The sequence below is a fragment of the Pteropus alecto genome, unplaced genomic scaffold (assembly GCF_000325575.1).
Source record: "Pteropus alecto unplaced genomic scaffold, ASM32557v1 scaffold61, whole genome shotgun sequence".
Lineage (NCBI taxonomy): Eukaryota > Metazoa > Chordata > Mammalia > Chiroptera > Pteropodidae > Pteropus > Pteropus alecto.
The window spans coordinates 14,076,736-14,104,683 of NW_006434835.1; the positions used below are offsets into that span (position 1 = coordinate 14,076,736).

At 34.0% G+C, this 27,948-nt stretch overlaps 1 protein-coding gene and 1 pseudogene across 2 annotated transcripts in view; one reads left to right on the plus strand and one right to left on the minus strand.

Moving 5' to 3' along the window:
* The window catches only part of UBXN2A (UBX domain protein 2A), a 29,108-nt gene extending 1,160 nt beyond the window's left edge, over window positions 1-27,948 (plus strand). Inside the window, exons 1-7 of one of the 2 annotated variants that reach the window (XM_006910269.3) lie at window positions 7-28; window positions 7,997-8,051; window positions 11,306-11,444; window positions 11,888-11,994; window positions 16,239-16,376; window positions 17,514-17,672; window positions 24,294-27,948. In XM_006910269.3, coding sequence (XP_006910331.1) covers window positions 8,011-8,051; window positions 11,306-11,444; window positions 11,888-11,994; window positions 16,239-16,376; window positions 17,514-17,672; window positions 24,294-24,486 — 777 coding nt within the window. In that variant the 5' untranslated portion in view covers window positions 7-28; window positions 7,997-8,010 and the 3' untranslated portion in view covers window positions 24,487-27,948. Of the gene's footprint in view, window positions 1-6; window positions 29-7,996; window positions 8,052-11,305; window positions 11,445-11,887; window positions 11,995-16,238; window positions 16,377-17,513; window positions 17,673-24,293 lie in introns of those variants that run through there. The other variant, XM_025045735.1, reaches the window with a different exon arrangement.
* Window positions 14,423-14,541, minus strand: LOC112478610 (annotated as a pseudogene).

Below are 27,948 nucleotides of genomic sequence, written 5' to 3' on the forward strand. Positions count from 1 at the left end.
GGCGGGGCGAGGCTCCTGCCCAGCCCAGGTGAGCCGCCGTCCTCCGCCTGCCGGCTGCTGGCTTCCCGAGTGCGAACTTCGAGAAAGCACATCGGTTGGTTTTCTCGTTCCGAAGTCGCTCAGAAACTTGGAGACATGTCCTGTCAAAATGTCCCGATTTCCAAAGGCGATCGCTGCCAAAGCACTTAACAGAAATAGAAAGGATGTCTGTTTGGGGGGAGACATTTCTTGGTTTAACGTCATTACCAGTCTCCCACAGCTCACTTTATTTTGCATGTCTGATGTTCGCTGTTTTCATATTTAATTCCTGTTTCTACGTGTCCGTTCTTTTTACTCGCAGTTTTTACTTACTCGCCGCAATAATGGACGTTACTGTGGTGTTCGGTGTTGGGTAACCTTCGTGCGTAATTTGAGATCATTGAAAATAAAGATAGGAAACTGACAGTCTGTACTGTTTGTGTGGAAAGTATGGCATGCAAGTGACGTGAAAAGCAGCTTCCTTATTTCAGAGTCACCGCTTAAGTGTGTTTTTTGGAGTGTTCTTAAGTTTTTAGAATATAGTTTTAATGGGAAGAACTCTTTAAAAGTTATGTTTTCTATCAAAATATGTTGAAAGTATTTAAAAGGCAATTCAGTGACTATTGAGCACCTATGTAAAACACTAAAGTTAGCGCTAGGCACTGGTGGAATCCAAAAATGAGAATTGTGTGCAGGACGGAGGAAGTGATTAAGCACACAAATAATGATACAAGGCAGGATACAGTCTTAACAGAAACTACTACTTATTGAGCACTGACTCCTAGCACTACCCTGTGATAAATAGTTTACATGCATCCACTTACTTAATATTTAATGTTAATTAATAATTTATCATTCAAAAACGTTTTAGTAACCTGCTGTGTGTTGAGTGCTAACGATATGATGGTGACCATTATGGATTTTGCCTTTAAGGACTTTACCTCGTCATTTGGGGAAACATATTAAATCATCACACGAGTAAATGCCAATAAACCTACATAGAAGCTAAAAAGGAAGAATGCAGAGTGTTGTGAGAACATATAAGGGGTTAGGGAAGGAGGAACACATATCCCAGCTGGGGAAATCAGTTAAGGTTTTCCTGGGAAAGTCATCTTCAAGCTGGGATAGTATAGTAAGTAGGAATAGGTGGAGGTGACACCGGAAGGAGAGAAGAAAGGTCAGGCAAAGGAAGTAGGTTCCACGGAAGCTGGGGAAGATTTTGGGAACCGAGATGTCAAAGTACTTGCATTGAGTGTAGAAAGCAAAAGGGGGCTGTGGTTAGGGCCAGATAGATGATGTGGGGCCCTTTTAAACAATGTTAAGGGTTTGCGACCAATTTTTGTTCTTTTTCTTTTTTTAAAAAAACTTTTATAGAGAAATTTTCAAACCACTCTAATGTCATGAGAGAACAGTACAGTGAACGCCCCTGTAAAACTATTCAAAGGATTTGGACCTTACTCAAAGAGCAATGGGAGGTCTTTGCAGGGTTTTAATCAGGGAAGTTCCACAATCAAATTTGTACCTTAATTAAAAAGATCACCCTGACTTCTGTGTAGAAACCAGATTGGATGGGGACACAAATGGATATGAGGTAACCACCTAGAGATGATAGTTCTGGCTGTGAAAATAGGGCAAATGCTCAGGCTACGAAAACTGATCTCTCCTCGCTGTTAGTAAATCTATATTTATATCTTTTGGAGGAATCGTGGAGATTTTCTAAAGGAGACTGCACTGAGATGGGTTTTGCAAGGTAGATACCATTTCAGTATGGAACCCTGGAATGAGAATGTCTTGGTGTCTAAGGATGGCTGCTTCAATGACCTTGACAGCCTGTGGAAGTTTCCGCTTTCCCCTAGGATTTCTCATCTAAATTATTTGTCACTATCACTTTGGTTCCCGGAGGCATAAAACTCACTCATTAACAGTTTTGGTTTTTTTTTCTAGAAGACACAAATGTATTCTCTTCATTACAGTGATTATTACAGTAAGCTGAAATTTTCCAAAATTTTCATTTTTATTAACAGTAAACTAGAATCCATAAAATATACAAACAAACTGTATTTTAAAGGGTTTGACGCTACCATAGTTGGCACTTGGAGGCCTAATTCTATTCCACGGAAGATCTAAGTGAAAGGAACTGCACATGGAAATGTGATCCATAGGTTTCTTTTCCCTTATGTTTAATGCCAGGAAGGGCTTTACCCTTCAGAAGAAACTTCTACATAACGTTAGTGTACTCAGAAGTAGAATATCTTGATACAAATCTCTATCTTTAAAAAAAATGTAGCCTGTAATATATGTTTATAAAAATAAGGAAAATTGGTAATTTGCACATTTTTCTATTCAAATTCTAAAGTATACATTAAAAAGACTACATTTCTTAGTAGTCTGAATCTATCTTTTTTTATTTTTATGCGTTTATTTGAGCCCAAACCAGACAATTGCCGGGGAGCAAGATCCCAAATGCTTCCAGTCTAAATCTATTTTGACTAAATTTTCCTTTTAGTGGATATGTTCCAAAAGCTCAATTTACACTGTCTTCTGACTGATTTTATCGCTGCAGTTGTTGAGAGTAAGTAGGGTAATATTTGGGAAAGTGTTTGGTAAACTGTGAAATACAATACAAATATAAGATGGTAGTGATAGTAATTGGAACTAAACTGAAGCAAAATGAAGAAATTGTTCATCTGTCCATTCTAGGGCCCACTTCTTGCTGGTAACATATTTGTCAGATGGCTTTTTTTATTCTCTGCTGTACAGAACATATGACACACAGTCATGTCACATGACTGTGATAATTGTGAAAGCTCACTCAATTGATATAAATAAACTTTTCATGGTTCATTTACATATTAGTAAGTTAGGATAGGAAATACCTAAAATAACGGTGACTTTATATCCATGCTAGAATCAATTTTTACGTCCTAATTCTAGGCCATATTTGCAATTAGTAATTCAGTATATTTTTTCCCTGTTGGTCCTTAAACTCGCTGGTAATAGAGATTGTGCCTGCCCTGTTGACCCTTCTATTATAGATTCTAAACCAGTGGTGGGAGGTTCAGTAAGTATAGAAATGTTTTTAAAGCTTTAATTAGTGAAATCAAAAGTAAAATTTCATAGCCATGTCAAAATTAACTTTTCAGACTAAGTCTGGAGGTGTTTCTTACAAACCTTTGTAACAGAGGTTATGACAGAAGCGTGGGAAAAGAGAAAGGAGCAGGACGTTATTGTATTCTCAATATCTCCTTTAGTCCTGAAAACAACCTTCTGAGGAGGATCATTGTCTCCAGGTTACAGGTTAGGCCACTCAGACTTAAAAAACTTAAATAACGTGTACGAGGCTCAAAAATGATATAGTCCGTATCCCAGAATCCCAGGTCTGTCTTTCGTTCTCTTCTGCTATCTTAAAACAAGTAAAACTTTATCGGTAGCCTATAATTATGAAGTGATGAAAAATATTAGTAATTTGCTAGAGAATAGTAAATTAGTGGGAAACAGTGAAATGCTTTAAGGGTGGCTGCTCTTTGCACCTGCTATGTGTGGAGGAAACAGGAAATGTATAAGTCATGATATCAGTTCTCGAGGATCTTGGATCAAGTAGAGAGAGCTAAAAGACACAAAAGAAGCAATAGTAAACAAAATCAGACAATATGATTTAAATGCTAAAAATCTAAACGCCTTAGGAGAGGAATATTAATAAGGGTGTAGTATTTCACCTTTATCGTAGAAGTGGATCTTGAGTTGGGACTTGAAAGGATTTGAATGCCTAGAAGCATGCTGACACTGTGAGCCAAGAAGTAGAATGAATGTGTTATGTTTATGATACAATAAGGATCATATCTAAACTAAGGAATTATTTTTGAGCAGTTGAAAATAATGTTGGAAAACTGTTAAGTGAAAAAGCAAACAGCACCACCAAAATGTAATGTCCACAAGGGCTGGGATCTTTGTCTATTTTGTTCAGTATGTAACCCAAACACCTAGAATCATGCCTGGTATACAGTAGGTGCTGAATATAGAATTTTCAAACTTTATTTAGGTATAATTAATATGCAATAAGATGCACATATTGAAGACATACCATTTAATAAATATTTTTAAAATATTTTAACCCATTTCTTGTTTGCCCCAAGAATACTCGCCTGCAGAGCTTGTGGCTGCAGAGTTTCCCTAAGATAACTGGCGGATTACAGTCTTAACCTTACCCCCAAAGTTTGCCACAAAATAGTTTGCTTTCATTATTATTTTCACATTGCTCTAGTATATCAATAGTCTTTGGAAACAAATGATGTCATTCTATTTATAGCGTTCTGTTTTTAGTAGTGGTACTTCCATTTACGAGATACAGTAATTCTTGATTGCTAAAAGTGTCAAATCCTAAAAAACACAGAATTCCTACGCATGATGTTAACATCGTTTTCAAGCAGTTGTTAGATGAAGATTCATTTAATGAATCCGGTTTATGTATACATTTCTGTTACATTAGGATTAGAGACAAGTTCTGTTTAGAAATATCTCCAAGAACAGTTTTTATATTTTATTTTCACATTGAAAACCACTCAGATTTGCTTCATGCTCAATAAGTATGTTTATGTAAAATTAACACACTGGCAGTGGGCTGCACTATTTTTTTCTTAATGGGAAGCGGGTTAAAATATTAAAGTGTTCAATTGTATCTATAGTGCTTTATTTCTTAAATAAACAAAGAAGTAAATCAAAATGTAAACTTTTCTGAAATCTGAATGGATGGGATGAGTGTCTGTATTTTTCTCTAATCTTCTATGTATGTTTTAAAGGCAAGCAATTTTTAAAGGGAAGCCATTCATTTTAGAAATATGAGATCCAAAGGACAAAGTCTTAGGAGAAAACATTAGTGAACATGAAATTCTGGTTCTCTGAATATATTTTTAATTTGTTTCCTGGTTTTTAAATTTTTTTTTATCAAAATACCCTATACACATAATTTAAAAGGCAAATCGTGTTAGAAAACTTAAAACTAAAAAATCCTCCCAAATCTCTTACCCTAGAGACAACTACTTTCAACTCGTAGCTGCGTTTTCGGTTAGTTACAGCCATATTTTTAAGCAACATGTATATTTTGAATTATTAATTTTGCATATTGCCTTTTGTATTGCTATGAAGATGGATAAGGGGCTTAGCTCTCTTACGCTAATCCCCTTCACCTTCTCACATCTTTTTAAAGGCTTTAGCTCATTTTTTCCCAGTAAAAATATACACTATTATTTTTCCCTTTGGACTTCAGGTTCATCCTTGGTCAAGAAATAGTATATTATATTTATCTAATAAATGTAATAAGCACTTTCAAACTCAAAAGAACATTGGGGGAAAAAAAGAACATTGACAGTGTTGTATCTTATATTTTACAATCATTTTTAATGGCTACATTTTTAAAGCATATGTTTGATTATGTAATTCATTTAAGATTATGTTATAAGATTTTGATATTATAAAAAATCTTCCCACTTACCTGATTTGTTACGGTGTAAATCTAATGCCTAATCCAGTGTCATTCATTTAATAAATATTGACTAAGATTCTTTGAATGAAATAGTGGTCTGTTTTCATTTTTAAGTCTAAGGAATAATTTTGAAAAGCAGTACAGGAAAGATTAAGAAGACTTTAGAAATAGAAAATACCCACTTGAGACAAAAGCAACGTCTAATTTGCCTAGATTGTTGGATGCCATCCTCTTGGATGGTGTGGCTTTAGTGACTCTTACCATACTGTCTAGCTTAAAGGTAGAGTCTGAAGTTATTGGGAATGCTGTCAAAGTTGCTGTCTATCCCCCACTTTGTTTGGTACTGACACCTCTGTTCCTTTGCATTTCTTTCATTTTTCTTCCTTTCAATTTCCCCTTGTCTTTCAGAATTGCTCATAATTTTCTCATGAAAAGGCTAAGGAATAAATTCACTATCAGTTTGTATTCAATTCGTAATGAAAACAATAGAGGTATTGAAAACAATTTTCAATGATAGGATATTTTCCAGAGCAGACTCCACTATTCTACTTTAATTCCTAGCAAAACAGAGGCTAAGAGAGTTAGTGGTCCAGGCACATTGACTCTGGTCGTGAGCCCAGTTCTATCAGCAGCAGGAGACTGCAAGGGAAATCAGGACCCAAGATCATTCAGACTGATTTTATCCGGTCAAAGGCCATCACTGGATCTGCAGTTACCCAGATTCAAAGTCACTTCCGCATCCTTTGAAGACTTTTAAGTGGGACCTGTAGACTACTTGTAGAGCCACTTTCTGGTTCTCATTGCTCTAGGATGGCTCTGATGGCTCTTCAGTGGCTCTTCAGTAGCTGGTACTGAGCAGGTCTGCCTTCTATTTAAAATGCTTAAATCTTAACATTTTTAAACAGTGGTACTGGGTTTGCTTTTTGTATACCTACTCTCTCCAGAGAGAATTTAAAAAGCATATTCTTATTTGATATAGTCTGAGAATTGATATATTTTTAATGCTTTGTGGAAATCTAGCTTGATCACTTATTCTTTTGGGTAAAGAGTTTTCCTTTCGTTTTAAATCTGTAGTCTCTGGGACCTTGATATCATAAGCAGATTTGTCATGACCTAATATTTTCTTAAGTATATGGTTTTAAGCACATATAGAAAGAAGTTGTAATCTGGGTTCAGGGTGACTTTTAAAAAGTCTAGTCATGAATTAAAACTAACATATAGGTTTATTAAAACACTGCACCCTAGTACTTTTTTAAAGCTTATTTAATCTGGAATGTCTGGAATTGATTTCTTTTTTCTTTATAATCAGTTTGGTTGTGTTTTCCCTAGTTAAAAACCAGACATTCCAGATTAGATAAAACAGGCTTAATTTTTCCCTAACTTGAATTTTGACAAGTGATAATAACTTCAATTGTGCACTAGGCAATTCATAACTATTGTCTGTCTGACTTCACATAGCACATCCAGGTATGACTAAAATTGCTGTACCCACATTGCCTTCAAGTCTTGAGTCAACCGAATTCCTTATGAAGGTCTTTTAGTTGTTTTGTTTTTTGTTTTTTGTTTTTTTACAAATTTATCTTTATCTTAACATGATGAATCTACTTCTCATGTTCATCACTAGTAATTTTTCATCCACTGACACCCTCCCCTGCTCTTTGTTCATGTTATATTCAGAATTAAGCCCAGTTCCACACTAATTGTAGTAGTTCCTGAACAGAATCTGTTTTTACCACTTTGATGACTGTCCAGTTTTGTTTTTTTGTTGTCATATATATCCAGAAATCTCGCATCTAAAATTCTGTCCCATTGATACTTTATCAAAAATACAGAAAGTGCTATTTACAACATTCATTGTAATAGCAAAATCTTGCCAAAAAAATTTAAAAATGTCCATCAATAAGGGACTTGTTGAATAAACTGTGGTAAATTCACACAGTGGGATGCAGCAGTAAAAAATCATTTTTATAGCTGGGGAGTGATCAGTAGGATATATTGTTAAGGGGAAAAAGCAAGATGGACAAAAAATATGTATACTATACTATTTATTTAAAAAAGAAATGAACATGAATATATATATATTTGTTTACATTAGAAAAAATGAAAAAGTAAGGTTACTTATCAGCTGGGAGGAGGAGGAGGACAGGGTAGAAAGAGCAAGGATGGAAACTGGATTTCTCTGAATATGTCTTGTTTTTTAGGTCAACTTTGTAACCATATAAATATTTTACACACTTAAGAAACAAATTAACTGAATTGACTATCAAGTAGGTTGCAAAACCATATAGGAATTATTTCAGGTAACTTTAAAACATAGTAATTTTATTGTATCTCCTAGTGACAGCTTTGAGTTTGGTCTCTCGTTCTTAAGACCCTTTTAGTGTTACTTTAGGGCTACATAATAACTTATGTTAAAGAATATTAATGCATACATAGGAATGAATTTATTTAAAATACTAAATTGAGAACTTTAGCTTTTGTTTCTTTTTTCTTTTACAGTAAGGCAAAAGAGAATGAAAGAAGTCGATAATCTTGAAAGTATAAAAGAAGAATGGTAAGTTAATTCCGACTATGAATTTTCTTTGTTATTGATGCCTTGTTAGTGTCCTCTATTTTTACGGCATTTCACTGACTGGTATAGTACGTTTTAATTATGGTTATCTCAGTTAAATACCTAATAGTAACACATTTAAAAGTAATTTTTTATCATAGCTGCATTGAATAAATTTTAGTGAAGTTACTAAATCTTGGTTATTAATTTAAAAAATTGTTAAAATTTTCTCTGATCACATATTACTTCTGTCGTATCAGCAAGAAATTCAAGTGACTATTTACTTCATATAAGTGAGAATTCAAATAACCACTTTGTTAGCCTCTTGTGTTAGAGTCAGAGTGGAAACATAATGGCTTGGTGTCAGATAAACCTAGATTTGAATCCCATCTCTGTTTTATGCTACCTCTCTAGCCTTTGAGCAACTTAGATTCTTTGAGCTTCAGTATCCCATCTATAAACTGGGGGAATACCTCAGTACCTGAAAGATTTGGGGGGAAATTAGATAGCCAACATAAAGCATGTAGCATAGTATTAGCACATAGCAGGCACTCAGTAAATGGTAGATGCAAAGTGTATGGTTCTTATCAATATAGAATACTTTATTCTCACTTATCTGACGTGAAGTAATTTATTTTGTATTATGTTCTTTATTTTAAGTGCTTGAGATAAATTTCTTTCATTCAGTGCATTTGAGGAGACAGACCAGTATTTCTTTCATACTTACAATCTGTTGATTCAATTTCTTTTCTTTTCTTTTTTTTTTAATTTTTATAATGGTGACATTGGTTAATGAAATCCAGTAAGTTTCAGGTGTACAATTTAACAGTAATATATATTTTGCATTATATTGATTCAATTTCTTTAATACATATAGACCTATCCATATTATCTATTCCACCTTACATGAGTTTTAGTAAATTGTGCCTTTTAAGGAATTGGTCCATTTCATCTGAATTATCAAATTTGTGGTCATAGAGCTATTGTGCATCTCCACACACTGTACTCTGAACTTCTTAAAAACCTGGACTATTTCTTACTCATCTTTGTATCTTCCTACTACCTAGCATATAGTGGGAACTGAATGAATGTTTGAATGACTTGAATTAACACAATGAAGCTTAGTAGAATTTACCTACCAAATAGATAAGATAAAGGAATAAAACTTCAGCTATTCTGGATGCTCAGTGTTATTGGCTTTGCACTTAGTAACTAGTAATTAAGTATAAACTGCTTTCTGAATAGAAGAAACAATTAAAAACTGGAACACATAAGTGGTTTTAATGGTATCATATAATATGCGAGCACCTACTGTGCGACCCTTGTGCATACTGGTCCACACTATATACCAGGTACAGGCCTGCATCTGTATTTGCATTTAATCTTCATAACAACCGTGTGAGGTAGGTGGTGGTTTCTGCATTTTACACGTGAGGAAGCCAAATCACACAGAGGCTAAGTTTCTTGCCCCAAGTCAGTATGACCTAGCGCAGGTACCTAAACAAACACCAAAGCCTGAGCTTCAGTCAGTATCCTCGACTGCTACACAGAAGTACTGTTAAAGAAGGGGGGAAATCACTAGTTTTGTGAGAAATCATCTTAGGGTGTGATTCTTTTTTGTGTAAGAAGTATCAGGTCATCGCCTTCGAAAAGGCGTCATTAATACTTGATGGTAATATGGAGTATGTTAAGGGTAGATAGAGAATTATCTAGAAGAGTAAAAAGAACGCACCTAAGTTACAACATTGCCCCAAGTGTCAGCAATTTAATAACCATATAATAATGGCTATTTTGAGAGACGATCTAGCGTAGTGACTAGGAGCACAGACTTTGATAGCCTAGATTCAGTTTCCAGCTCTACCTCTCAAAAGCTTCACGATCTTGAGCAAATTGCTTAAGCCTTTTTTATATCCAATAAATGGTGATAAAAGCAATATGTGCCTTTTGGATCATTGTGAGGATTGAATGAGTTAACACATGTAAGGATGTATTAATAAATGCTCAATAAAGGTTAGCTATTAAGATAGGCTTTATAGCTTATCATGGTTAGGAGCATAGACTTGGAAGACAGATTAACAGGACTTAAATTCCATCTCTGCCTCTTATTAGCTGTGTATCAGACATGTAACTTAACCACTCTGTGATTCATTTTTCTTGTCTATAAAATGTAGATGAGAGTATCTCCTTTATAGTTCCTGGCAGAGTATAAGAGCTATAAAGTGTTGATTATTATTTGTAGAAACTGAAAAGTTATATCTCAGTACATTTATGAATTTTCTATACGACTTCAAAAAAGATCAACCAGAAAAACATGTTTTCTATCAAACGAATCTTAGGTAATATTTCTTATTTAATATAAATACAGAAGAAAAACCAGTAGATGGTAGTAAGCAAAATGGGTGAAGGGAGTCAAAAGGTACAAACTTCTAGGTATAAAATAAATAATAAATCATGGGGATGCATAACAAAAAAAAATTTGTAACGTATGGTGATGGATGATAACTAGATTTATTGTGGTGATCATTTCACAATATATACAAATAACAGATTATTACGTTGTATACTTGAAACTATTATAATGTTATGTGTCAATTATACCTTAATTTAAAAAATAGGAAAAAAAACAGTAGAGTATTAAACCACTACATATGAAAGTGCTCAGTGGGAAATCTCATTCTGAAGTGTGCAAAGTTGCAAAATCATGATTAGGACTGTTCCTGATGGATTATCGCCTTTAGTTTTAAGAGTGCTTTCTATTACCAAAAAGTACATCATAACCCCTTTTAAAGCCATTTTGAGCCCTTTTCAAAGAAAAAAACATCTTTTTACTCTGAATCAGTGGTTTTCAGCCTGGTGAGATTTTACCCTGCCCAGAGGACAAAATGATTAGAGATGTTTTTGGTGGTTATAACACTTTGGGGGATGGAGGAGTAGGCATGCTACTAACATCTAATGGGTAAAGGCCACGATGCTGCTAAACATCCTACAACTCATGGGGCAGCCCACACAACGAAGAATTATCCCTACCCAAATGCCAATAGACTGAACTTGAGAAAATGCTGCTCTGGACCAAAAGGATTAATGGACTCCCCAAGGTCACATCTCTATGATCTTAACTTAGAAGAGGGTCTGAACTGTGGACATGGAGGTAGCTTCTCAGTTTAGGATCCCTTAACTAGAACAATTTATGTCAATTTTTAGAGAATTAGTAGTTAGTAGTTAGCTTATTTTTCTTTTTTGTTGTTGTTGTTGTGTAGGGTTTGTGAAACAGGATCTGACAACCAACCTCTTAGTGATAATCAGCAAACAACGTGTGAATATTTTGTCGACAGCCTTTTTGAAGAAGCTCAGAAGATTGGTGCCAGATGCTTGTCTCCCACTGAACAGAAGAAACAGGTAGATGTCCATAACTTTTGTCTCTTCCAGTCTTTCTCCAAATATGGACCTTTTAGAGGGTCCGTGAGGTCAAAACTTTTTCACAATGATAGCAAGATATTATTTACCTTGTCACTATGTTGACTTTGCACCAATACTGCAAAAGCAGTGGTGGGTCGTAAAGCTGCTGACACCTTAGGAGGAATCAAGGCAATGGCACCAAACTGTACTGGTCATTACTGTATTCTTTACTTGCACGGAGAAAATAAACGCTAGTTTCACTTAAGAATGTTCTTGATGAAACAGTAAAACTTATAAATTTTATTAAATCCCAACCCTTCGATACACATCTTACTAATATTCTGTTTGACAAGATGTGAAGTACACATAAAGCATTTCTACCACATACAGAAGTATCGTACTTTTTATTAACACGATCCATTTTGTTTGTTACCTCTTTGCAGGTAGATATAAGTATAAAATTATGGAAAAATGGATTCACAGTCAATGATGATTTCAGAAGTTATTCTGATGGTGCAAGTCGGCAGTTTCTGAACTCCATCAAAAAAGGGTAAGCGATCTTTGTAAATAGAAGGTTATTTTAGGAATGTTGCCTTTGGAAGAATCCTTTTTAATGTTTACGCATCCCTACACATTCACAGATACTTTTTCTTTTGTAAATTTAGAGTTTTATAGGATGAGTTTTCTCAAGAGAGCCACAGCTATAATTTTGAAAAAAGTGTAGGAATTTGAATTGTAATCAATCAAAATCAGACTTAAACTAATTTGCTTTGCCAAGTATTAATTCCACATCCTAGTTGTTATTTAATATTTATATTTTAATGTTTAAATATCTTTATAGTATTCAAATTGTGATTTCTATTGCCTGTAATGTTTATTATGTATTTATGATTCTAAGTGTTATATATGTTTGATCTAGAAAATTTTTTAAGTATTAAGAACATGAAAATTACCTATAATTTCATCACCCAGAAGTAACTGCTATTAACGTTTTCGTTGAATTTCATTCTGGCATTTTCTGTGCATGGACTCATATATGATATGCATATATATTTTTTTGAAAAATGATTTTGAATTTCTATTAAAGTATGTGAATATACATGCATAATGTTTTTTCACAATGATGACACATATTTTTATTTATACACTAAGTTGTTGGCAAATTATTTCTTAATTTTGCCCCTGAAAAATTATCTGTAACTATATTTTTTTAATAACAGTTTTATTGAGATATAATTAGTCTACCATAAAATTCATCCCTTTAAAGTATACAATTCCATTTTTTTAGTATATTCACAGTGTACAATCATCAGCGCTATTAATTCCAGAATATTTTTATCACCCCAAAAAGAAACCCCATGCTAATTGTCATTCATTATTTTCCCCTCCACAGTTCTACACAAACACTAATCTACTTTCTGTCTGTATGGATTTGCCTATTTATTGCCAAGTAGTGTTGCATTGTGTGGTTATATCACATTTAGTTTATCCATTTATTAGTAAATAGACACTCGAGTCATTTCCGTGTTTTAGCTATTATGAATAATGCTGCTATGAACATTCATGTGCAAGTTTTTGTGTAGACATGTGTTTTCAATTCTCTCAGGTCTAAGAGTAAAATTGATGTTAAATTTAGTTTAACTTTATGAAGAACTGCCAAACTGTATTCCAAAGTGACTACACCATTTTATATTCCCGCCAACAGTGTATGAGAGTTCCAATTTTTTCATATTCTCGCCAAAACTTGTTAGTATCTTTTTTTTTTTAATTATAGCTATCCTAGTGGGTATGAAGTGGTATCTCATTGTGGTTTTGATTTGCTTTTCCTTAATGACCAGTGATGTTGAGCATCTTTCTTGTACTTATTGGCCACGTGTATGTCTTCTTTCAAGAAATATCTGTTTAAATCCATTCTCTGTTTTTCTTTTTCCTTTGCCTGCTTTTAAAATTGGGTTATTTGCTTTTTTGTTGAGTTGGGCGAGTTTTTTATATATTCTCGATTCAAGTCCCGTATCAGATATATGATTTTAAAATATTTTCTCCCATTCTTTGTGTCGTCTTTTCATTTTCTTGATGATGTCCTTTGAAGCACAAAAGTTTTAAATTTTGTTGGAGTCTGATTTATCTGTTTTTTTTCTTTCATTACTTTTGCTTCTGGTATCATATCTAAGAAACCATAACTTAATCTAAGGTCTTGAAGATTTACTCTTATGTTTTCTTATAATTGTATTTAAATTTTGACCAATATCTCTGATTACTCTTTCAGGATAGATTGCCGGAAAGAAAATTATTGAATAAAAGGCATGAACATTCTTTTAGCTATTGATGTTCATATTCATGCTTCTGCTTTCCAAAAAAGAGGTGCAATATTAAATTTCTATCCCGTGGCACTATCTCTTCAGTGCACGTTTTTAGGCATGACATCAATTTATGGTGCAAAGCACTTTTTTTGGTCAGTCTGTATTTTAGAAGGGTTAATAGTAGCCAATTTTCAGTGTATATGCACACATATATATGTCTGTATATGTATGTATACTCAGATTTCAAATGGCTTTATAATATAATATAATTAATTTTGAATCCTTTTCAAACTTATACAGAAGTTGCAAATGTAGTACAAAGAACTTTTTTCCTAAAACCATTTTGTAAATAAGTCGCTAAAGTGATGCCTCTATAAGCAAGAACATTTTCCTATATAACCACATGCAATCATCTATTGATATATTACGACCATTTGATCCTCAGACTCTATTTAAGTTTCACTCTTTGTCTTAATATTATTCTTTATAGCAAAGCATCCAATTCAGAATCACACAGTACATTTACATGTCATATCTCTTTAGTCTCCTTCACAATGGAGCAGTTCCTCAGTTTTCTTTGATTTCTTTTTTTTTTAAGGCGAGGCAACCCTTGATTGACCTCACAGATTGCAAGGACCTTGTCTGCTTACAATCCCCTATTTTTTTTAATTTTTTTAACGCCTACAGCACCTGGTCTTCCTAGGTGGTCTCCCATCTAAGAACTAACCAGGCCCGACCCTGCTTAGTTTCCAAGATCAGACAGAATCGGGCTTGTTCAAAGTAGGATTGCAGTAGACTTTGATTTCTTTTTATGACCTTAACATTGAAGGTCATGGACCTGAATTATATAGAATGCCCCTCAATTCAGATTTATCTGATTTTGTCTTCATGATAAGATTAAAGTCAAACACATTGGTAGGAATTTCACAAATGCTATCCTTACTTTAATAGTAATTTATTTTTTGCGTTTTTTTATACTTTTACCTGTGTAGCATGGATCCCTAAACACTGTAATTTCATTTTATCTGTTTTTTTGAACATTATGTAAATGAAATGCATTTATTTTTTGCGTCTACTCAGCTTACTTCTTTGGGATAGTCATTGATGTTGTCGCATATAGCTGTAGTTGGCACGAATCCCAGAAGCAATATAAGATGGATAAATTTTATTATGTAAATATTAAAAACTATATATATACCAAGAGACACTATATACAGTCAAAAGACAAATGCCAAACTGGGAATACTTGTTACATATATGTCATTTAAATGGATATATACACAAATCTTACAAAGCAGTAAGAAAAGATGGAAAGGATATGTTAATACCATTTGATCTACATTATAACAAAGTAACAGTGGGCATTTGGTAAAAATGAATGACATATCTGTATACTAACATGAAAATACTTTTTGTGGTATATTGCTTTTAAAAAAGCAGTTTGCAGAATACAGAGTAGTATGTGTAAATTAATACCATCTGGGACAAAAATAAATAAAGGATTAAATGAAGTTTTACTATATGTATAGAGAAAATCTAGGAGACGCACCATCAGAGTGGTATTATAAGAACCATCCCTTTCTAAGTTGATATGTGTTTATATTTTTATGCCTTATTTTTTTTAAAACAAGCATGTATCTTAAATTTAAAAATTTGATGTACGACATACAGAAAAGTATACAAATCACAAGTATATACTAACAAATTTGCATTATTTCTATTATCAGAAAAAAATCAACTATTTTTCTGAAAGTTTGTTAAAATTAGTAGTTTGTTAAAAATTTCCCCATGTAAGTTCTTTGCTTGTATATCAGGTATATTCTGTAACATTGTAAATTTTCAAGTGCTCATTAGACAAGACCCTGCCTCTACTAGATCATAAGATTCAGTCGACATCTGCCAAGTTCTGTGCACCAGGTCCTGTTCTTGAGATTAGACTATGTTTGTGAGTAAAACAAAAGAGAGGCATTTGCGTTGTACTAGACAAAGCCCCAGACTGAGTCCAAGTCCTATGTCACTTTATCCTCTCTATTAGGAGGATAAAATGTGAAAATCTTTTTAAAAATTCTAACGTGTTTCACATTTTACTTATCATGTTCAGAGTAAATCTATATTTTCATTTAAAAATTGAAATGAGAGCTTGATTTTTCTAGTACATTTTTTAATCCTATTCAGATACCTATAAAAATGATCAAATTGTTTAAATTTAGCAGTGTATCGTCATCAAATATCCAATGACTCTAGTAGTATTATCGGTACTGCCAAATAACTCAAGCTGTTAATTAATTTGTCATTTTAAAAGTGACTATATTGTTCTTGGTTTTTGATATTCATACTATTTATATTATTTTAAATGCATTCACTTTTTTATTGTAAAAATGTTACACTCCTTATTTCTAGATATTTTTCAATTCTTTTTGCATAGAGAGTATGTTTTTCGAAGAAAGAAAAAATATTTCAGGAGCGTTATCACTTTGTTTCTTTACTTTCGAAGGGAATTACCTTTAGAATTGGAGGGAACTTTTGATAAAGAGGAGGTGGATGTTAAAGTTGAAGATAAGAAAAATGAAGTCTGTGTGTCAACGAAGCCTGTGTTCCAGCCCTTCTCAGGACAAGGTCATAGACTGGGAAGGTGAGTAGGCTCATGCTCTGTGCTTTCCATAAGCAGAGGCTTGACTAATATTCCACCATCATTATATTACCATGTAGACGACATACATAGAGCTTATCATTTCTCACACTGGAAACGAGGTTTTTCATATTAACTTTTATGAGGACTCCTAAGTCATATTTATTTTAGTGTAAATTAACATATGCTTGCACTACACTAAAAAATCAAGGTTTTTCATATTAACTTTTATGAGGACTTCTAAGTCATATTTATCTTAGTGTAAATTAACATATGCTTGCACTACGCTCAAAAATCATGGGGGCTGTTTTTATCATATCAGATCAAAAGGGCCTGGCTTATTGAGTACATTAAGCAAAATTGGATGGACGAATCATTTTTTCTTCCTTATATCCACCACTTGAGCTTTGTCAATAATTGTACAATGTACATATGCTAGCTTTCAAATATAGAGTTCCATTTAATACTTAACAATGCTTTCATCATTGTGTTCAGTGATCAATATTTAAATTTTGAGGTAATAAAAATGAAAAAATGCCTCATAAAGTTAATATCAGTAGCAAAGTCTTTAATTATTTTCAAATTTTGTAGTCTTCATTATATCTAACTATGCCCTATGACAGAATATGCAAGGAGGTTAGATATGGAATCACTTTTATTTTTATAAATTCCCAAAATTGATTATCAAGACTGGTAAAATATATACATATCCATCCACACATATAAAAATATCCCGGTGTGACTTTCAGAATGATCAGGAAATCCTTTGTTTCCTTTCTTTTTCTTTATAATCCAAGGACTAATCTCTATAGAGAATTTATAATTTCTTTTAGAAATTTTAATCTGGGGAGTAGATAAAGGTAAAGTCTGTATTATTATTCAAATAATACTACTAACAATATGTTTACACAGCACTCTGCTAGCTTACAGATGACTTGGATATGCATAATTTCATTAGAAATATATGATGGACATAACTAATATTAATATCTGTATATCATCATTGAGGAAACAGTTGTAACTCACTAAAATCTTCCTAACAGCTATATTAATGTAAAATATTTTATGATAATTATTTAATGATAAAGTTCTGTTTAATGAAAAAACATGCATTTGACTCTGTTTCTGGATTTTTTTTAGTGCCACACCAAAAATTGTTTTTAAAGGAAAAAGTAATGACGTTACAAAGAAAAATAATTTGTTTGCTGTCCCACTAAACAAGCTGGAACCCATCACTAACATTCAGATCTGGTTAGCCAATGGGAAAAGGATTGTACAGAAATTTAACATTTCTCATAGGTGAGTCTTTAATTTCATTTGCCTGATTTCTTCCTAAGTTTAAATTTCATATCTTCTTTTCAGTTCAGTCAAGAGTCATTTTTAAGAACTAACCAAGGATCTTAATAAACTATTCTCTAAACATAATATATCATGACTTGAAATTCTTGGACATTAATGAAGTATTTCCAGTCTGTTTTATGAATTATCATTCTTATCATTTGAATAGTTTTCCTGTTTAACTGGATACATAATTTTAAAATAATTATCTTTAATATGTTTTAAAATCGATTATTAGCATTATGTGCATATTTTTTCTGTTAATCATAGAAAAAGTATGAAAATACAGAAAAGTACTGAAAGAAATTGAAGTCAGTTTAAATTCCATCACCCAGAGATAATTGCTATTATCAGTTCAATGGATTTTTCCAGTCTTTTATCTTCTTAAAATTTTTTTCATTTTAATTAAAAATAGGAACATACTGTATATAAATTTCTTCTTTATTTAAAAGTATTTTAAAATTTGAGGGGGCGAGTTATACAGAATATATATATATAGACATAGTTAAAATAATAGACATATGTACCTCCTAGCTCAAAACATACACCAACATACCTTTCCTTTTCTGCAAGGGATAAACTCTTTTCTAAATTTATATTAATCATTTTCTGCTTTTATTCAGAGTTTTACCAAGTACATATGTATCCTTAAAACACAGTAAGTTGTTCTGTTCATTTTCAAATAATTAGTTTAAATTTTAAAACGATTATAAGCATACAGAAAAGTTTCAAGAACAGTGTAAAGAACTTTTTTTCCTAACCACTGAAGAGTAAGTTGCCAGTATGATGACCTGTCACTCAAAATACTTTAATGTGTGTTTCCTACAAACAAGGACATTATCCCACATAACTACAGTTCAGCCATTTTTAGATGGGAATTTAACATCGATACACTCTACCGACTCTTCCGACCCTATTCCAGGTTTGCCGTTTAATCTGATGTCATCCTTTATCCCCAAAGACCAATCAGAATTACACTCTACATTTAGTTGTCATGTCTCTGTTTGAAATAATATTTCTTTAGTCTTTCCTTGATTTTCATAACCTTGAAAGTTTTTAAAATTATAGGCCATTTTTTTTTAATTTGATAATTTCTTGTGATTATATTTAGGTCACTAATTTTGGCGGGACTGTCACAGAAATAATGCATTGTACATCTCATTGCATCCTATTGAGTGGCATCATTTACATTTTGTCCCACTATGTTAAATTTGTTCACTTGATTAAATGGTATCTGCCAAGTTCCTTTACTATGACATTATTCTTTTTCTCTTTGTAATTAGTATATATTTTGTGGGAAAGAAGTTTGAAATTGCATAATTATCATGATCTTCCTAAGACATCAAGTTTATTCATTTATTTATATCTGCAATTTACTTGTGGTTTCCTGTTTTATCCAGTGGGTTATAATCTCCTAACAACATTATTTATTTTAATGCCCATATTGTCCCAGATATAGTCAGTGGGACCTCTTTTAAACTTTGAACACATTTCCATTATTCTATGAGCATTTCTTTGTTTTTTGGCACGAAATTTTTTTTCAAGTTCATTCTTTACTTTTTCTAAGAAGCCCCAGTTCTTTTTACTGGACAATGTGTTGAGAAGCCAGAATCTGGGTACGAGGTGTCCTTTCTGCTTATTTGGATGCCAGGACTCTGAGAGGACAGAGCTACAGGTATATACGCACATGCGGATATACATCTACACCTGCACATATGTTTACATCTGTATTTCTGTATCTTTGCATCTCAAAAACCATGAGTTCACATAGGTACCTCCAATGTCAATTCACCACCACCACAGGGTTTATTCTAGTTTTCCTCTTCCCATACTTGTAACTGACTCCTCCCACAGAGAAGCTCAGCTCCGATGATTTTTAATATATTTATTTATAGATGAATTCTCCCATATGTAACCGGTCTCCTTTTTCTACTGCTCCCGCCTCCCCTGACGTGGAAGCCGCCCTCGCCCTGCTTGGGCTGTAATTCTCCGCGTTGATTTCTCACATAGATTCCCTTCTCTTCCTGACACATGGGTCTCTGACACATCACCCCAGGCCACTTCAACACCCCATGCCCATGGCTTCTTTGCTCTCTTGGGCTCTGACACCGTCTCTCCTCCCCAGGCTCGGACACTGTCGTCACCCGCTCTGGGTCGAATACACCACAGTTGGCCGCTCCTCTATGCAAATGCTCTTTTGATGCTGCTTGAGACAGCCTGCTCTGTGCCACCTCTCCTCCTGCCCCTCAGTGTGGATCTATTTCTCACCCCACTTGGTTTCTGGCACTCTACACTGGACAGCTCCCCTACGTAGACACACTGCTAACCATGCTTATGCTCTAACTACCCCCCCGCCCCACCTCCCCTACATGGACGTCCTCCCTGTGTTGGTCAGACTCTGACACCATACAGGTGGGCAGCTTTCCTGTGTGAGTGAACTCCGGTTCCCTGTATGAGGCCACCACAATTCCCTCTTACTTCTGGCCTGGGTGCCTCTCATGTTCTGCCCTACTAATGTGACTTTGGGACTGAATTGTCCAGTAAAGAAAGGAAAAGGCAGTTTTGTTTTATTTTTTTAATTTCCTATGGGTGGAATTATATTTTATGCATTCTACTACAACTTTTCTTTCTTTATTTTATTTGCTCAGTATGTGTTTGAGACCTCATGTTGATATGAGTAGCTGTAACTCATTCATTTTCATTGCTGTACTATAGTACCTTATATGAAAATAATTATCCTTTCTATTTTTATGGGTAATGGTGGAGGCTTATATTTGTTTGTATGAATGTATCAATCAGCATTGCTCAGTAAACAGTCACAAAAATCTCATGACATAGAATAACAAGTATTTATTTCTCATGTGTCAGCTGGTGTGGCTTTGCTGATATCAGCTGAGCTCATTCACATGTCTACAGGTCATCTAGGGGAGCTCTGATTTAGACTGCAGGTCCATGAGTTAAAGTCTGCACCTTGCATCTCTCAATCGTCTTGAATCACGATCTACCTGCCCATGTTGTTCTCATAGCAAAGGCAGAGGCATAAGAGGCCTGGTCCCACTAAGAAAGCATTTACTTGTATCAGTGTACTAACATTCCATTGGCCAGAGCAAGTTACATGGCCAAGTCCTGTTTATTGTGCTGTTTGTGGAAAAGACTGTCCTTTCTTGATCGAATTGCTATGGTATCTTTTTGTAAATCAGATGAGCTATTCTGGACTCTGCATTCTGTTTGATTGGTCTATCTTTCCTTTTGCCAACTCTGCATTGTCTTAATTATTGTTACTTTATAATAAATAAAGTAACCCCCTGGAGAGCTACAAGGATGTCTGTGGCAACCTCCACCTGGGTTTCCTTGCCCAGCTGCATGCCAAGCTGAGGCAGATGCTGCAGGAGTTGGGGTGACCCAGCATGGTCTGGTTCAGTGCTAACCGCTGTCCTTACTGTGGTGACAGAACCTTCTATGACCCAGACCATTCTGTGTCCCTGTTATACATCTTTCTAGCTGGGTGCACAATCATAGGCTTTGTTTTAGGCACTTGGATACTGAAGCCCAGACATAAGTACTTCTTAAAGGAACACAGCAGCCACAGTTTCAGACAAAAGCTCAGTGTTAGCAGGAAAAGGAGAGGTGATTCAAGGGGTGGGAGAGGAAATGTTGACTTGAGGAGTTAATGGTTTCTTTAAGGAGATATGTTCTGTAGAGTTAGATATATGAATCTAAGTTTCTAGAGGGAGATTCAGGCATTGAAGGTAGATGTGGGAGTTACCCTTGTTTGAATGGTTGTAAAGAAATGATCATAAATAAAGGTAACCTCATGTTAAAAAAAAAATCCTTATTATATCAGTTACCTAATTGAATTGTGCTAAAATCTCCAGGTATGAGTGTGGATTTGTCTTTTTTATTTCTGTCAACATTTACTTTAAATATATTAAAGCTATATTATTAGGTTCGTACAAAGATAAAATTGTTGGCTTTTTCTGATGAATTGACCTTTTTAGCGCGCGCGCGCGCGCACACACACACACACACACACACACACACACAAGAACTGGCTTTTAATCCCTAATAATTTTGTGTTGAAAATTACTTTGCCTGATGTTAATATAGTCACACCAGCTTCCTTAGGTTTAGTGCTTGCATAGTATGTCTTCCTCCTTCTTTTTAATTTCAGCTTATCTACATATTTATCTATGTCAGTATATTTAAAGGTATTTCTTATAAATAGTTATTTATGTTTTTTACATGTAGGCTAGGCCAACAGTCTTTTTTGGTTCCTGTTTTGTGTTTTGTTTTTAACTACCATTTACTGAGTGCTTTCTGTGTTTGGTACTCTTCAAGGCACTTCACTTATATTACTTTTAAATGTCAAAACCACCCTAGACAGCTAGAATTAGAGAACTGGTTATCATAATGATAGAAGAAGCATATGTTTAAAATAGTACCCTGGAATGCTCTGTGATCTAAATTCCTTTAAATGAAAGGAGGGCAAACTAAACTTGTGGGAAATGGAAGAGGGGATTTGTTATTCCTGTCCTAGTTTGTTTCTTTTTAGGGAAATAAAATATATACATTTTTTTCTCCATCTTTAATGTGCCCCACTTACACCCCTGACCTATAGATGTTGCCATTTCCCCTTAAGAACTGGATCTCTAAAGATGGGGTGTCTCCTCCCGTGCCCTTATGGCGTGCACCTGGGGCCCGGCGCACCTGGTATATGGACCGTGGCTCCACCTGGGGCGCGAACCCAGGGCCTTCTGCATGTAAAGCAGACATGCTAACCATTACACTATGGAGCCACCCCAGAAGTAAAGTATTTTAATCTCAACTTCTTCGTCTAGAAAAATACTTCTGACATTTTCAATAACAAAGTCACCAAGATTTTTTTTTCCCTGAATTAATGAAGCATTTAAGAACTTTGGCCAACAGTAGATATTGAGTGATGATTAATCAGGCTTTGTTTTTAAATTGGAATGTTTAATACCCTTTTAAAGTGATATGTAGTATCTTGAAGTAGCTGGGTTTAGGGCTACCATCTCGCTCTTTGTTTTCTCTTTACCCCCGTATCTTTTTATTCTTTATTCCTCCTTTCTTACCTCCTTTGAGCTTAACAGGTATTTATTATTTTTTAATCCTCTTACAGCTTTTAGGATTTGCATGTCTTTGTTATCTCAGTGTGATCATAAAGATCACAGTATACATTTTTAATTTTTACTGCACGGTTCCATTAATCTTTACTATTTTCTTACTTTTTATATTTATGTTGTTTACCATAAGCTTCCACCTTTAGTTATCCGATTTTCGGTCCCAAGTAAATACGTGGGACCTTGTCTCAGACTCACGGGGTTACCTGCACAGGTTTAATAGAGTGGCAATTAGTGAATTTTAGTAAACACACTGAATGGGAGAATTGTGTCTTTGCGATGTGCCGTATTTCACTCATTCGGAATGAAATGTTTTAGCATCTCTGAAATGGGGTTGCATCCTGTAGTTCACTGTTGGCCACATGGCAGTCATGTCACAATTGTCTTTGCCTTAGCATCTGCCTCCAAACATGCAGTCTGAGTGTCAACTGAACGAAAACATCCCAGAGACATAGTGAAGCACTTTTCTAAATAAATTCTATATCACCAGCATAGCTGATGATATAGAGAGTGGGTATGATGTGGAAAAACATGTACACTAATGAGCAAATCAAGAGTGATTCAAAGAATCCAAGTCTGACTGATGTTCGGGCATTAGGAGTGACTTAACCGTTTTATTCTGCTTATGTCATGGAAGCCCATGGGTGATTTGATAAATGTTTATATGAAATTAAGTTAAAAGTGCTCTTTCGACAAGTACAAAATAAAAATTCTAAGTGTGAAGAAAATATCTCGTCATAAGCTAGATTTTTTTTTTTGTAATACATAAAATGATGTGTCTTAAAATCTGTAGCATCTTAGTTTTGAGGAACTGCATATGTGCTCCCCATCTCTAAATATGCACACATATGCTTAGGTGAACTACCTTCAAGATTGCAATGATCGTATTATGTGTGTTCACTATACTATCTTAGATTCTATGTGCACCGAGTTAAGAATTTTCCTAATTGGACTTGAAGCACAGCATGACCTGGCATTTAAGAGAAAACTCTGTCTGTGTAAGATTACTAGTTGGACCATTTCTGATCCATTCAGAGCTAGATACATAGATACATAAACTGTCTATTATAGAAACTTTGAAGTATATACTAAAGGAAAGAGAAGATAATGATTCATCGCTTAGTTCCCACTGAACTATTTTTAAGCAAGTCCCAGACTTCATAGAGTTTCTCATGTAAATATTGCAGTATGTGTCTCTAAAAGAAGAATATTCTTTTAAAAGTGTAACCATAATACCTTTGTCATACCCAAGATAATTAACAGTGATTCCTTACTATCACCAAGGTTCAGCCTTTAAAAGATAACCCAAACGATCAGTTCTATCATTATAATTTGACTATTCTATATATTAACATAGCCAGACAGCTTCGCAAGTTATTACTTCAAATGAGACAATTCACGTTTTCATAAAATTATATTAATAGTCTGTGCTGTTTTACAGGGTAAGCCACGTCAAAGACTTCATCGAAAAATATCAAGGATCTGAAAGAAGTCCTCCCTTTTCTCTGGCAACAGCTCTTCCTTTCCTCAGATCGCTAGACGAAACACTCACATTGGAGGAAGCGGATTTACAGAATGCCGTAGTCATTCAGAGACTCCACAAGACGCCTGAACCTTTTAGAGAACTTTCATAACATTAATTTCGGAAACACTAAGTGGAAAATTTATAGAGAAATAATGGTTATAAGTGGACATGCACACCAAAATGGGGGAAAGGAAAAGTCAGATTCTTTGGACTTCTGGTTCGAGTACTATTTAACTCCCTCCGGATGAGAAGATTTTTAACTAAGTATAAGGAGAGTAAACCATGACCGGAAACTATATTCAATGCACTTTTTCCAAAAGGCTACTCAAAAAAAATACACTTATTTTCAAATACCAATTATTCAACGTAAAATATATTCAATAACTGTATTCATTTAAAATCTTAATATGGTATAAATTAGCAGGTATGTTCACAGCATCATTCATTTAAGCATCATTCCCAAACAGCAGTGATTTATTTAAATATTAGCTGTCTCAGAAGTTTTAAAGAACTACCTTAAAAAAAATTACTCATGGCAAGTTAAAAGCTTCAATGTAATTATTTTATTCCTGAGGTACAATCAGAAGGCTGGAAGGAACTGTGTTCACCACAGCTATGTCTAGACCTCAAAGTGTTCTCAATTTGCATTCTCTAATGGCAAGATATATTCAGATATTAATTTGGCAACAGTATCTAAGATGTATTTTTATTTAAGAATAAAATTTTGTAACTTAATATAATTTCAATATTAATCTTGTCTACTCACATTTCTACATTTTAAGGGACTATAAATTTTTAAAATTTCTTCCTAGGAACCCCAGTTCATCACCTATTTTGTTTTCTTTCAAAAATTAGGGATTCGTTCTTAGCTAACATTTGGAGTAAGCCATTTGTTTGCAGCTACTTAGAATCTAATACTGTATTGTCACATTGCTAATTAATATTTTTAAAATGCATCATGTAAAGTATGGTTTTCTGTTCCATACACTAGAGTCAACCTGTGTATACATTAAAGGATTATTTATTACATTCTGATGTCACCAAGGATAACATGCTTTGTTTCTTAGACTTTAAAACTGGTCAGACTTCAGTATTTCACTGTCAGATTCGATCCCCTTGCCCAAACATAAGTTTAGGGAGCTTTTTCCATAAATGATCTATCGCATCATTTAAATTGAAATATATATTGAGTGTGCCAAGGAACTAAGCAATGCCTATCAGCAGTAATGTTCATAGGACACTGGATGACTGCAGGAAAGAGCAGTTCTCAAACTTTTTGGTCTCAAGATCTTTTGTTTATGTGGATCATATATATTATATTAAAATTTAAAAGTTATATAAATTTTAAAATAATAAAAATGTTAGTAGTAACACTTTTATAAAAAAAAAAAAAATGTCTATTTTCCAAAACATAAAAAGATTGAGAGAGAAAAGTGGCATTGAATTCCATTTTTTGCAAATGTCTTTCCTTTCTGACTTAAAGAAGACAGATGGAGTCTCATATCAGCTTCTACATTCAGTCTGTTGTGATATCACACATCTTGTAGGCTCTAGTAAATGCTGCTGTGCATTCATGAGAAAATGAACAAAACGAATAACGTCTTAGTGTGATTATGAAAATAGTTTTGACCTGTGGACCCCCTGAAAGAGCCATTCTTATAAAGCCATGATTTACAATGATTCTCAAAGCTTAGTGTAAGAATCACTTGGGAAGCATTTTAAAATGCCTATTCCTGCCACCTACCACACACATTCTGATTCATTGTATCTGGGATGAGTCCCAGATCTCTGTATTTTTAATCTCAAGTGATTCTTAGGCATGTAGTAGAAGAACCAGTCTTCGGAAATCCTGCACCAAGCTTCCACCCTAAGGAAATAAAACCTGCATGCTTCACCATGGACGGTGGAAGGCTCTCCGCTGAAATGGGGCTGCTAGACCTTTGAGTTTTATCTTCGTCCCCATAGTTTGTTCTTTTTGTTCTTAACTGTTCCCTTTTAACTCTGAACTAATCATGACACAAACCTATACTTTATCTTTTACAAGTACAGCTGAGACAAGGTTAGAATATTTAAATGAGGTTTTTATTAAAGGCTCAGGAATAACAAAAGGGAAATACACACCTTCCTAGGCGACCTGTTTTATAAGATGTATCTTCTGTTTGAGATCCATTATAAGAATGCTTTCTTTTCTAGCTTCCAGCCTTCTGCATGGTAGGGATCTGTCTTTTTATTAGGAAGAGGGAGGACAAAGGAAAACCTTTTCCTTTTGTCATTTACTCTCAGAAATGAACAGATAGATAATAGAAAATAAATACTGTCAGTATTGTTTACAGCTAAGGTAGAATCCTAGTAAAACAAAAATAATGGCATTTAAAATAATGAAGCGATGGTAAAACCAGTGAACTTTTTCAGATATAAAACAAAATGATTATTAATGTATTTTCTAGAATCTAAGAAAATGTTTCATACAGGCCTATCATGAAGCATTTTATAATTTTCATTTGCATAATTATAGTCTTGATTCTCTATTTCTATAAAGGGAACTCTCATTGGACGTATTTGTCTCATACCTATAGAAAAGCCTCCTTCATAGATCTTCCAGTTTATAATCATTTAACCAGAAGACACATTGGAGGTTTTCTTGTGTGTACATGTATAATACACCCCAGTGAGAAGTTCCTATAGGGCAAGACCTGTTACCAGCAATAACTTTCATTTGTAACTGAAAACTTTTACTAAAGTGAATGATATTCTCAGAGGTTTTTTTTAAATGAAAATCATCTGATAAAGATTTTTACCTGAAAGTTTAAAATTGTAAAGTTGTTAATTAAATGTGTAGAATACTCAAAACATGTTTAGAAAACATGAATTTGGTAAGGGAAGGCAAACTGGGAAATAAGGAAGCATCTGAGGTGTGGAATAATATAATTTTACCTAAGTAGTTGTTTCAACATTGTCATCTGTTTCTTGAAAATCATTGTTAGGGCTGATATGTAATAGTACATTTCCAATTTTACAGATTCTAATTTATTGGTTAAATTACTATGCATTATCCAGGTTGTAAAAGTGATCTTACTTATATACTTGTCTCATTCAGGATACTTTTCACGATGTTTCATTGTGTCGAAAATATGTATTCATCTGTTTTAGTGCCTTAAAGTATTTGGAAAACAATCTTTTACTAATGGTCAAAGAACTGATGTCTTAAAGATGAAATACTATTGATTAAAAGGATCTGTGAAATAATTTATACTTGTTTGTGATAAAATAGTTACATATAAGTGCATTTGTCATTTTTATTTGGCAAAGTTCTTCAGTTTGAGAATCAACAAACATTTATTAGGTATTTTCTGTTTGTCAGGTACTCTAACCAATGTTACTTTCATTTAATTCTCAGAAATGTTAAAATGTGATATTTTTAATACTAACTCAATGTTTGTGTTTAATTTTTGAACCATCCTTTATGTCCTGAGTTGAACTAGCATGAAGACTCCTTAGTAGGGTTTACTCCTTTGTTCTTTCTCTTTCTAAGTCCAAACCATTTAATTAAAAAATTGTTCATCACACCAGA